General features: G+C 44.5%; 3 protein-coding genes across 4 annotated transcripts in view; 1 reads left to right on the top strand and 2 right to left on the bottom strand.

Annotated features, from left to right (window-relative positions):
• The window catches only part of KXD1 (KxDL motif containing 1), a 7,848-nt gene extending 2,172 nt beyond the window's left edge, over positions 1–5,676 (bottom strand). The window contains 6 exon segments of the mRNA XM_069066569.1: positions 178–224; positions 437–589; positions 4,620–4,741; positions 5,521–5,541; positions 5,544–5,660; positions 5,662–5,676. Coding sequence (XP_068922670.1) covers positions 178–224; positions 437–589; positions 4,620–4,741; positions 5,521–5,541; positions 5,544–5,660; positions 5,662–5,676 — 475 coding nt within the window.
• The window catches only part of REX1BD (required for excision 1-B domain containing), a 268,541-nt gene that overhangs the window by 16,783 nt on the left and 239,575 nt on the right, over positions 1–12,183 (bottom strand). The window lies entirely within an intron of this gene.
• FKBP8 (FKBP prolyl isomerase 8) overlaps positions 1–12,183 on the top strand; it is a 78,207-nt gene that overhangs the window by 17,101 nt on the left and 48,923 nt on the right. The window lies entirely within an intron of this gene.

Raw genomic sequence — 12,183 nt, 5'->3', positions numbered from 1 at the left:
CCAGGATGTCAGAGATGAGAGGGCCCTCAGAACCCAGGATGTCAGAGCTGGGAGGGTCCCTAGAGCCCAGGATGGCAGAGCTGGGGGGGGGGGGCCTTTAGGACACAAAGTGTCAGTTGGGGGGCTAGAACCCAGATCACAAAAGGTCAGAGTTGGTAGAGCCTTAGAGACACTTACGACTAAAAGCATCTGGGTATTGCTTTGACAGTTTCGTTTTCAGAGTCCTACAAAGAAAAGGAGAAAAAAAGCAGCAATTTAAATTCCCTACCAAAGTCACTCTAGCATTCCTAGTAAGGAGAACAGTCTTGGCCACCTCTTCCTTGCCTTGCCTATTCTCTCACAGGCTTCTATGGTCTTGGCTGGAGCTGAGGCTCCCAGGCCAAAGTCCCCCCTCCCCTCTAGGTGGGCAGGGGGAGGGACAGAGCCAGACACCAACCTGAGCCTTCGGAAGATACTGTCCAGGTCTTTCTTCATCTCCATCAGCGTCCTGGTATGGTGTGTGAAGCGCTCACTCATCTGCTGCATGCGTACGTTGGAAAGGTTATTAAAGTTCAAGAGCATTTCATTTGTTTTCTCAAATCGGTCCAGCCTAAGGGGGGAAAGACCAGGGGAGAAGGGAACCAGATTAGCAGGCCCTGGACTAATCTGAGCAGCCTGGATGCCCTTGTGAGAGGCAAGGGGAAAGGGGATGGGGCTTGGAATCAGAAGGACCCCATTCGAATCCTGCCTTGGATACTGACTTGCATCAGGACCCCAAGCAAGTCCCTTAACCTCTCTGAGCCTCAGTTCTTGCATATGTAAAATGAGGAACTACTTGCATGACCAGTCTCCCAGGACTGTTGTTAAGAATCAAATAAGAGAAATAATAATTTTAAAGCATTATATAATGCTGGGTATCATCACTGTTGTTATTATTATAAATTATATGTCTGCTGGTCACTTCAGATAGCGCAAATTTTCTTTTTTTTTTTTGCCTTTTGGAGGGCAATTGGGGTTAAGTAACTTGCCCAAGGTCACACAGCTAGTTTTTTTGTGTGGGTGTTAAGTGCCTGAGGCCAGAACCAAACTCTGGTCCTCCTGACTCTGGGGCCAGTGCTTTACTCACTGCGGCACCTAGCCGCACTCGCAAATTTTCTTATTATTCTTCATTTTACAGATAAGAAAACTGCAAATCAGAGGTCAAGAGAGAGAGGAGGGCCTGTTCCCCAGAATCTACAGAGCACGGTTGTGCTGGAACCAAATCATCAGAAGCTGCTGGTTAGTGGTTACAGCACTTGGCCTGGAGTCTTGAAGTCAGGAAGACTCCAATTTCTAAACCCAGCCCCAAACACTTACTAGCTCTGTGATCCTGGGCAAGCCACTTGGCCTCTGCCTGCCTCAGTTTCCTCAACTGTTAACATGGGGATAATAAAAGTACCTACTGCCCAGCATTGTGAGGATCAAATGAAATATTATTTGTCAAAAGTGCCTACCTTCCTTTCTTCCTTTTTTGTAATACCCTCCACCTGGCTTTGTCTGCTCCCTCCTCCCACTCCCCAGATCCAATGGCTGAAATGCTGGCCATTGCTCCTGGTTAATGTCACACCCTGTCCCCTTTTGTCCACCTACTCCCAGTTAAAATAATAATAATATAAGCAACTGACAAATTTTTATCAGATTTAAGGCTTACAAAATATTTCTTCATTTGGGCCTCCCAACAACCCTGTGAGATGATTAGGCCTATTTTACAGAGGAGGAAACTGAGACTGAGAGAGGTTGTGACCTTGACCTTTCCTTCCTAGAATCTCAAAGAGCAGTTCACAATTCTCTTGGGCATTTAATCACACTCTGCCCACAGCTGCAGGAGACTGATCTGAGAGCAGGTCTTATCTCTCCTACTAATAGATCAGCCCATACTTTTTCCAAGAAAATCTAGGTCCATCACAACGAAATCCTTCTCCTTATCTCACCAGCTTTTCTTCCCTTTCCTCTAGCCCCTAAGAATGAAGTGTTGCTTCACCTCGATGAAACAAATCCCTCTACACACTCCCTTCACCCCATCCCCTTCCCTTCTCTCCAGCAGACTGCTCCCCCTATCACCTTCATTCTCTCTCTCATCTGCAATCTTTGGCTATCTATTTGGTTCCATCCTGCCTGTTTACAAACAGGTCCATGCTTTCCCCAACCAGCAGAATCAACATCATCAATCATTTAATGTTTTAAAGTTTGTAAAGTGTTTTACAAAAGTTATCTCATTTGATTATCACAAGAGTTCTGTAAGGCAGGTGCTATCATCAGCCCCATTTTACAGATGAGGAAACTGAGACAGAGAAGTTGAGTGACTTGCCCAGGGTCACACAGCTAAGAAGTACTGGAGAAATTAGGACAAGGAATGTGGATCAAAATTCAGGTCTTTATGACTCCAGGGCCCAAACCCTGCTTAAAAAACACTCCCTAGGGGGCAGTTGGGTGGTACAGTGGATAGAGCACCAGCCCTAGAGGCAAGAAGATCTGAGTTCAAATCTGGCCTCAGACACTTACAAGATTCAGAGCAGAAAATAAAATCAAACTGAATTTTGAAAAATCTATCCAATATATCTTCTGTTAATCTCAGGTTAATAAACCCAGATCTAGTCTCTCCCCGGTCCAATTTAGCCTCCATTGAGCCAACAAGGTGATTTTCCTTAGGTACAGATCTAACCATGTCAGTTCCCTATTCAATAAATTCCAGTGTGACCCTGGGCAAGTCATTTAACCAGGATTTCTTTCTTCCCTGCAAAAAAGAACGCTCCCTATACACTAATTTTTTCTTTCCTGTCAAATTCCTTGAAAAAGCTGTAGAAACTCACTGGCTCCACTCCCTCTCCCCTCAATTACTCTTCCTCACTTTGCAGCCCAGCTTCCAACCTTACCACTCAACTGAAAATGATGTCTATAGAGTTAACAATGAAAAAAAGTTGCCCAATAAAATGGCCTCTCCATCCTCATCCTTCCAGAACCTCCTTGCAGCATGCACACTGCTGACCATTCTCCCTTCCTGAGTATCATCTCCCCTCTGGGTCTTTTCAATGCTACTCTCTCCTGAATCTTCTTCTCCTATTCCCCCCAACTGTCACTGTTCAATCTCCCCATCTCATCTCGACTAACTGTCCCAGACCCTGTTCTTTTTTCTCTCTATGCTTGACCTCATCAGCTCCCAAGAATGAAGTGTCCAATAAGCATTCCTATGCAGAAGTCTCCTGGACCTACCCATGTAGCCTCAGTCTCACTCCAAAGCTCCAAATGGCTACTGAACTCTTCCAACTAGATATCCTGTTGATATTTCAAACACATATGTACAAAACAGAAATCTTATCTTTCTTTGCCCCTCCAATTTTACCTATTTACCTACCCCTCCAATTACCCTGCCACTACTGACAATGCCCTCTCCCCCATTCTTCCAGTAACCGAGGTATCCAACCTTAGGGTCATCTCTGCCTTTGTCACTGTTATTTAACCTTGCTAATTCACTCAGTTATCAAACCTTCTCATTTCTCCCCCCACATTAAGTGGGTCTCAAATAAGTCCCTCCTCTCCACTTACAGTGCTACCATTCAAGTTTAGGCCTTCATCAACTCTCACCTGGATTACTGTAATACCACGGTCTCCCAGTCTTTCGTCCATGTGTTTTTTTTTTTTTTTGTATTATAGATCCATCTGGCAATCTGGAGAATTCAACCTATGGACCCCATCTCAGAATAACATCTGCTGTCTACATATTACTGAAATAAATGCTAAATTTCAATTAGGGGTTAGTGAAAATAAAAATGTAACTTTTTTTCTATCTAAGTTTATGGATCCCCCGCAATCTATCTATAATAATGTAAGGAATTTGTTTCATGTGATTATACATGTTTGTAATAAGTTTTGTATTTCTTACTTTTTCAATGTAGAGGGAGGAGATTCCGAGTAGAAAATAAAATCAAACTGAATTTTGAAAAATCTATCCAATCTATCTTCTGTTAATCTCAGGTTAGTAAAGCCAGATCTAGTCTCTCCCCACTCCAATTTATCCTCTATTCAGTCTACAAGATAATTTTCCTTAGGTACAGATCTGACCATGTCAGTCGCCTACTCAATAAACTCCAGTGGGTATCTATTGTCATTGTTCAGTTGTGTTTGAGTCTTCATGACCAGATTTATACCATATGTGTATATGCTGTCTTCTCCATTAGCACATCAGCTCCTTGAGGGCAGGAACCATTTCTTCTCTTTTTTTTTCTGTCTTTGTATCTCCAGTGTCTAATAAATTGACTGGCATATGGCAGGTAGGAGAAGGGGTAGAAGGAGAAGGAATAAATATTTATATAGCATCTACTACAGGCCAGCACTGTGCTAAGTGCTTTTTACAAATATTACCTCATTTGATCCTCACAACAGCCCTGCTAGGTAGGTGAAGTTATTATCCTATTTTGTAATTAAGGAAATTTGAGTCGAACTCAAAAAAAAACCTCGAATTTGAGGTTAAGTGATTTGCCCAGGGTCAGACAGTGAGTGTCTGAGGTTGGAATCGAACTCTGGTCTTTAGCTGCTTACTAAGTGTTTCTGGGAGGATGGATGGATGTATGGAAGGAGGAACATGGATGGATGAGTTGACTCACATGTTCTTCTGGGCCTGAATGATGGCATTTACATCCTCGGAATTCACCATGCTGAGAATCCGGTTGCAGAACACCTCTGAGGCAGAACTGGGAGATTCCATCTCCTCCTCCTCCTCTGCGGCCTATAGACCAGTCAAAGGCAGAGGTTACTGAGGCTGGCCAGGCAGGGGTGCATGCTCATTATTGATACCCTCACTCTTTCTCCTGCCAGTGTCCTCCACCTGGAACTGTCTAGACCAGACTTCTGTTTTATTAGCAGACTGCATCCCCCAGACTTCTCTACAGGCTATGGTCCTGATAGGACCAGATGGTCCCCACTGGGGGTTCTACTTCTGCCAGCAGGCAGGCTGCCATGAGGGGACTCTCTGGGCAAGGTCTTGACAGAGCGATCCCTTGGAAACCCCAGTACTCTCCTAGAAAGGCTTCCTCAGAACTTAGCTTTCTTCTCTGTAAATGGGGAGGATGAGAAGGGAGTTTGCACTGGAGGTAAAGGAGCTCTTAGCTCATGACATGCTCATGACATAGGGTCCCAAGGACCCTCTTGGCTCTGACACTTCCTAGTCTAGGGGTCCTGCCCACTCTGGCATTCCCTGTTCTCAGGACCCTGCCAGCTGTCACTCTGTGTTCTAAGGTCCCTCCTGGCCTGACATCGTACAAATGTTTGTTCTGAAGTCCCTTCTCCTTCTGCCGGTGTATTCTAAGGGCCCTCTAGCCTGATCTCCCATATGTGCAGTCTCTGAAGTCCCTTCCTCGCAAAGATCCTGTGCTCTATGTCCTGAGGTAGTCGGGCCCCCGACAGCCTAAGCCCACATTTTAGAACTCTGTGACTCTTTCCAGGATCTCTCGGATCCTCACCGGACTAAGCACTTCCTATTGTCCGGGCTCACAGCCCGCCCCGTACCGGCTCAGGAGGAAAGGGTTGGGGCTGGGAACCGTCGCCAGATGTGTCAGGGCAGAGGTGTACAAGCTGGACGCCCCCACCCCCACTCCCCGCCGGGCCAGGGAGGCTGCGCGCAGTATCCCCTCCCGGACCGCCTCCTGGTCCCCCCCACTCCATCTCCCAACACCCCCGGACTCAGCTGCAAAGGCGGCGGCGGTGGCAGCAGTGGTGGTGGCAGCAGCGGCACCTGCACATCTGGGAGCCTCGCACTTCCGGGATGGCGCTCACGCGCAGCCGCCGACGTCACAACCAGGGAGCTGGGCCCGGTGGAGGGGCGGAGCGGCAAGAGGGGGCCTAAAGGAGGAGTCAGGGGCGGGGACAATGGGAGGCGGGGCACGTGGGAGGAGCCGGGGAGGCGGAGCCCGGAAGGGGAGGCCGAAGGAGGAGCCAGGGTGGAGGCGGAGCCAGGAGACGATGGGGGCGGGGCTAGCGAGGCGCCAGGGGAGGGTGTGGGGAGGAGCCAGGGAGGAGGGAAGGAAGGGCGCCGCGGAGGGAGCTAGGAGGAGGGAGGGTGAGCAAACCCTGGGAAAAAGGGGTCGGTTTCCCCCTAAGAAACCTTTAGCCAGTTCCTCCAGAGAGCACTCAGTGGTCCCTAGGTGGCGCAGTGGAGAGAGTCCTGGGCCTGAGGTCAAGAAAACTTGAGTTCAAATCCAACTTTAGCCACTTAGTTGTTGTGTGACCTTGGGCACGTCACTTCAATCTGTTTGCCTCAGTGGAGAGAATAATTTGTTGAAATCGTTAAATGAAGCAATATTTATAAAGCTTTGTGCTAAATGCTATATGAATGTTAGCTGTTATTACTATCATTATTTCCCTATCAGACAAGAATGTTGGGCTAAGTTTCACAGGTCCTTAATGTTTTTTTATGTCTCCGATCCCTTTACCATCAATCAATTAACATTTATTGAGCTCCTACTGTATATCAGGCACCATATTAAGTGCTAGGGATACAGAAAAAGGCAAAAGACAGTCCCTGCCCTCAAGGAGCTTATGTTTCAATCCAATGGTAGAGACAACAAGCAAACAAAGCAAGCTATAGACAAGATAAATAGTATATAATTAGCAGAGGGCAGGGATAAAATTAAGAGGGATTGTTGTAAACTAAAAGCAAATAAATAACTCTTTTTAAAAGAGATATCAGTAAAAAAAGAATTAAGAGAGATTAGGAAAGACTTCTTGGAGAAGATGGGATTTTTGTTGGGACTTGAAGGAAGCCAGGGAAGCCAGAGAAGCCAAGAGGCGGTGGTGAGGAGGAAAAGAATTCCAGGATGGCAGAGGGCCAGAGGGCTTGGAGCCCATAGAGGGAGTGTGTTGTTCATGGAGCAGCCTCAAGGGACAGAAGGTCATGGAGTAAGGTGTAAGAAGACTAGAAAGGTAGCACAGGTGAGACTCCCTTCTCAAAATAATGTATATAGATAATAAAAAATCCACATTATTACAAAGGAAGCCAATTATCTAGTTATATATGTATATATGTGTGTATACATACACATACACACATATACACACATGCACATATAAAAATGTTTTTTAAAATGTTACTGGGGTGGCTAGGTGGTGCGCTACCCTGGAATAAGGAGGACCTGTGTTCAAATCCAGTCTTGGACACTTAACACTAGCCGTGTGACCTTGGGCAAGTCACTTAACCCCAATTGCCCCACCTTCCCCTTCCAAAAAGCAAAACATAAATAAATAAATAAATAAATATTGTTTTTTAAAAAAAACTGTTACTGACCCTGGGTTAAGAACTTCTGGATTCGATGATCTCTGAACTCCCTCCCAGCCCTGACATTTCATGTTCTTAGGGGGAAGAGACAATAAGCATTTGTTAAGCATCATGCCAGGCACAGTGCTAAATGTTTTAAAAATACCTCCTTATAGCAAACCTGGGAGATAGGTGTGCTATTATCATCTTCATTTTTACAGTTAAGAAAACGGAAGTTAAGTGATTTACTCAGGGTCACACACCTTGGAAGTGACTGAGACTAGATTTTCATTCAGCATTCTGTTGACTGTGCTATCAGCTCACCCTACCAGCTCCGATATTGTCTTCCATATTCTAAGGTCCTGATGTTGTGTGTTCTAAGGACCTTCTCAGCGATAAGATCATCATTCTGCAAGATGAAATTGACTCTGAACCTCATCCCTCCTCAGCACCCTCTCTCCAGAGTTACCGGTGATCTCTTTCTTACCAAAATCAGTGGTCTTTTCTCAATTCTCATGCTCCTCGACCTCTCTCTGCAGTCTTTGGCGTTGTGGATCACTCTCTCCTCCTTAATACTCTCTTCTCTCTAGGTTTTCAGGACACCACTCTCTCCTTGTTCTCCTCCTGCCTAGCTGACAGCTTCTCCTCAGTCTTCTTTGCGGGATCCTTCTCCAGATCATGCCCTCTAACCATAAGCGTCCCTCAGGCAATCCCTCAGTCCTGGGCCCTCTTCTCTCCATCTGTACTACTTCAGATCACTACATCTAGTGATCTCATCAGCTCCTATGGATTTAATTACCAGCTCTACACTGATAATTCTCATATCTTCCTCTCCTGCCCCAACCCTTCTGTTGACCTTCAATCTTACATCTCCAGCCCTTTCAGACATCTTGAATTATATGTCCAATAGAAATTTTAAACTCAATATATCCAAAATGAAACGAACACCTCCTACTTTCCCTATGACTGTGAAGAACTACACCATCTTCCCACTACCTAGGAGTCAGCCTGGGCTCCTCACTATCTGTCACCCCCATATCCAAGCCATTGCCAAGGCCTGTCAATTTCACCTTTGCAGCATCTCCTGAATACCCCTTCTTTCCTCTGACATTGCCACCCCCCTAGTATAGACCCTCATCATTTCATGCCAGGATTATTGCAATAACCTGCTTTCCCTCCTCCTCTCTGCTTACCAACCTCCCTGGCTTCCTTTAAGTCCCAACTAAAATCCCACCTTCTACAGGAAATCTTCCCCAACCCCTCTTCATTCTGGCTCCTTCCCTCTCTTAATTATTTCCTCTTTAGCTAGTATAGAACTAGCTTTGTGCCTGTTTGTTAGATTAGGAGCTCCTTGAGGGCAGGGACTGTCCTTTGCTTCTTTTTGTATTCCTGAAGCTTATCAGGTCCCTGGCAGGTAGTTTTTTGACAGATTGACTTAACTGACCAAAAGTTTGTCTTGTTTCTCAGGGCATTGAGATGCCGAACTCTTGTAAGCAACTAGATGCCAAGCAGCCCTCTAGACCTTTCAAAGTCACAAGATGACAGACTCTACTTTTTTCGCTGGTTGCTTAGCTCTCTGGAGTTCACTGTGGCAAAAAAGAAGGCTGGAACTGGCAGGCCTTTTTGTTTGTTTGTTTACATTTAGTTTTTTTTCTGAATTACATGTAAACAATATTTTTAATGTTCCTTTTTAAAAATTTAAGGGGTGGCCAGGTAGCACCGCAAGTAAGAGCACCGGCTCCAGTGTCGGGATGACCTGGGGATCGAGACACTTATTACCCACCCAGAAACACCTGGCCATGTAACCTTGAGCAAGTTACTTAACCCCCAATTGCTTTAAAAATAAAACAAAAAAAATAAAAAACATTTTTTTTATTTTGATTAGGATTCTCTCTCTCCCTCCCTTCTGCCTCTTTGAGAAGGTAAGCAATTTGATAGAGATTAAACATGTGCAGTCATGCAAAACATTTCCATATTAGCCATGTTGCAAAAGAAAATGAGGAGCAAAAAAAAAGCAAGAATAAGTTTTTTTTTAAAGTGTGCTTCAATATGGCAGGCCTTTTTGAATGACTCTGTAACCAGCCAAAGAGCTTCTTGTTCACCAAATGGTTAACTGACCCGAACTAATTACAGAATGTCTACACATACCCCAATCTGTATCTCCAGATGACCTTACTGGTCATTACAGTTCTCCCAGAGACAGCTCCTTGGCATCCCATACATGGATATACTATCTGAGACACCATCACATGATCACCAGGGCATGCACCAGTCTCCATTGCATCTGACTTTCCATTTCCTCATTCTACTCAACCTCCATGACCTATTCCTTCATTCCAGTTTAGCTACACACAGAGACGGTCATACCTTGTTCCTACCATCACCCACAAGCGTTCTGTTTCCATGCACAAGAACTCTGAAATTCCTTTATCTGATCATAATTTTTAAAATCACTCCATCTCTCCCTGTGCCTTAGTACCTCCAATCCTATCCATTCTCACTGTGATCTCCAATACCTCCACCTTTAGTACTTTTCCAGGACATCATCTCTGCTGTCTGACATATACACACACACACACACACACACACACACACGCACACACACACACACAAACTCTTTTCCTTTCCCAATCTCAACCCCTTGGTGAATTAGTTCAAAGCTATATTATCTGATACTCTTAAATTTCTTCCTCCCTTGTTATGTCATCTTTCACACTTTGTCCAATCCCAATCCTGGATTGCATGCACACACATCCCCCTATGTCCCACCAACTGTTTCTCTTCCTTCTACTCACATGCCACTGAACCCAGTTGGAGGAAGCCTGGGTCCACCACAAGTTTATGTCATCCAGTCTCAATCAGACCTGCAGTTAAACAAGACAATCCTATTTTTCATTAATTGATTTTCTATCTTATTTCCCACAAGTGTTGTTCCATAACTGTTCTTTCTTTAAGCCTCTGACATTACCCACTTCTGTCCCACTCTCAGGTAAGTAAGGACCTAGCCTCATACTTCAATAAAAAAATGGTGACTGTTGGCCATCAGCTCGCTTTTTTCTCTTCTCATCTTGCCCCACCCCATCTTCCTCCTCCTTAACTATCTCCTCCTGAACTCCAACCTTTGATGAAGGCTCCTCTCCTTCCCAAGACCAAGCCTATGAACGTGTGGTCTTGTTCCTATCCCTTCCTGTCTTCTCTAGAAAATAGCCTTTCTGTCAACTCAATAATCTTCAATCTCCACTTATTTATTGGTTCCTTTCTTCCTCCCTACAAGCAGGCCCAAGTCTCTCTAATGCTTAAAAACCCTCTCATAGACAGAATCAAACCCACTCTCATCCCATATCTCTCCTCCCTTCCTCAGTCAAAATCCTTTAAAAAGAGGGAATCTTAGGGACAGTGCAGAGCTGAGATGAAAGTGAAGTTCAAGTCCATCAACTTCACAGAATGTCTCATATTTTAATGCTTTAAATATAAGTTATGTGTTCCTCATGGGTTGTCTAGATAGGGCCCACAGGGAGGGGTCACACTCACACACGATGCCTACTTTTCTCCAAGGAAGATTTTTTTTTCTTTCCTGGAGGAAAACAGAATGTGCCAGAGATTGGCTGCCCTACTTTCCTCAGAGAGGTGGTATCAGATTAAGATTATTCTTACTCCCTAAATATTGCTAGTCTGGGAAACTATTACATTCTTAGTTTTGTTTTTGTTTTGTTTGTGGTTGGTTTTTTTTGTTTTTTGCTTTTTGGAGGGCAATTGGGGTTAAGAGATTTGCCCAAGGTCACACAGCTAGTTAAGTATTAAGTGTCTGAGGTTGAATTTGAACTCAGGTCCTCCTGATTCCAGGGCTAGTGCTCTATTCACTGCGCCACCTAGCAGCCCTTACATTCTTAGTTTTAAGCTGCTTCCTTAGTTACTAGGTGGCAAAGTTGATAGAGCATAGGAAGATCTGAGTTCAGATTCAGCAACAAACATTTATTGGTTCTGTGATTCTAAGTAAGTCACTTAACCATTGCTTGACTCAGTTTCCTCATCTGTAAAATGGGAATAATAACCACACCCACCTCCCAAAGTTGTTGTGAGGATCAAATGAGATAATAATTATAAAGTAATTAGCACAGTGCCTGGCGAATATGATGCTATATAAATGGTAGGTATTATTATATTATTAAAGAGGAAGGGGAGGTGGGGTAGGGCTTATATCCAAAAGTTTGGTCCCTCCCTTTCAAATGCTAGTTACACACACACACACACACACACACACACACAATCACAAATAGTGAATAAGGTATAAAGGCATTTATCTAAGCACATAGCAAGCAATGGCCAAAGAAGTTATACAAATAAGAATTTATCAAAAAAAAAAAAGCACACAAAGTGAATTAACTCTCCTACCAGGAATCCCTGATTTCATCCCAGAAAAAATTTCCCAAAAATCTCTAGGGAGGCAAGCAGGAAACCAGACACATTTAGGTGCTAGCTTTTTTCCATTTCTCTCTTTCTTCCCTCCCTCCCTCCCTCCCCCCCTCTCTGTCTCTGTCTCTCTGTCTCTCTCTGTCTCTGTCTCTCTGTCTCTCTCTCTGTCTCTCTCTGTCTCTGTCTCTCTCTGTCTCTCTGTCTCTCTCTCTTTTCTCCCAAGCTCTCCCACCAACTCTGACCCTGGTGCAGGTACACAGTGTTGACTCATCCTCCTCTCCACCAATGAGAAGTGTTATATAAAATTTCCCGACTTGAACCCCAGGTTACATAAGTATCAAAGTCTCAGGAGAGCTTAATAACAGTTATGCAATTACTTCACATTCAAGTTTTTATCAGTGCACTCTTGTGAGTCTTTTGTGTTTTTAGAATTTCTTCTTATGCGGAGGAAATAAATAGCTGTCCTACATTTGATCTGCATCGTACATTTGGATACCTTTCTAGTC

Source organism: Petaurus breviceps, unplaced genomic scaffold (genome assembly GCF_028583685.1).
Source record: "Petaurus breviceps papuanus isolate PSGF00001 unplaced genomic scaffold, PetGlider_PUasm1.0 108, whole genome shotgun sequence".
NCBI lineage: Eukaryota > Metazoa > Chordata > Mammalia > Diprotodontia > Petauridae > Petaurus > Petaurus breviceps.
Note: the sequence above shows the minus strand (reverse complement) of the source record. Positions and strands in the feature narration are given on the sequence as shown.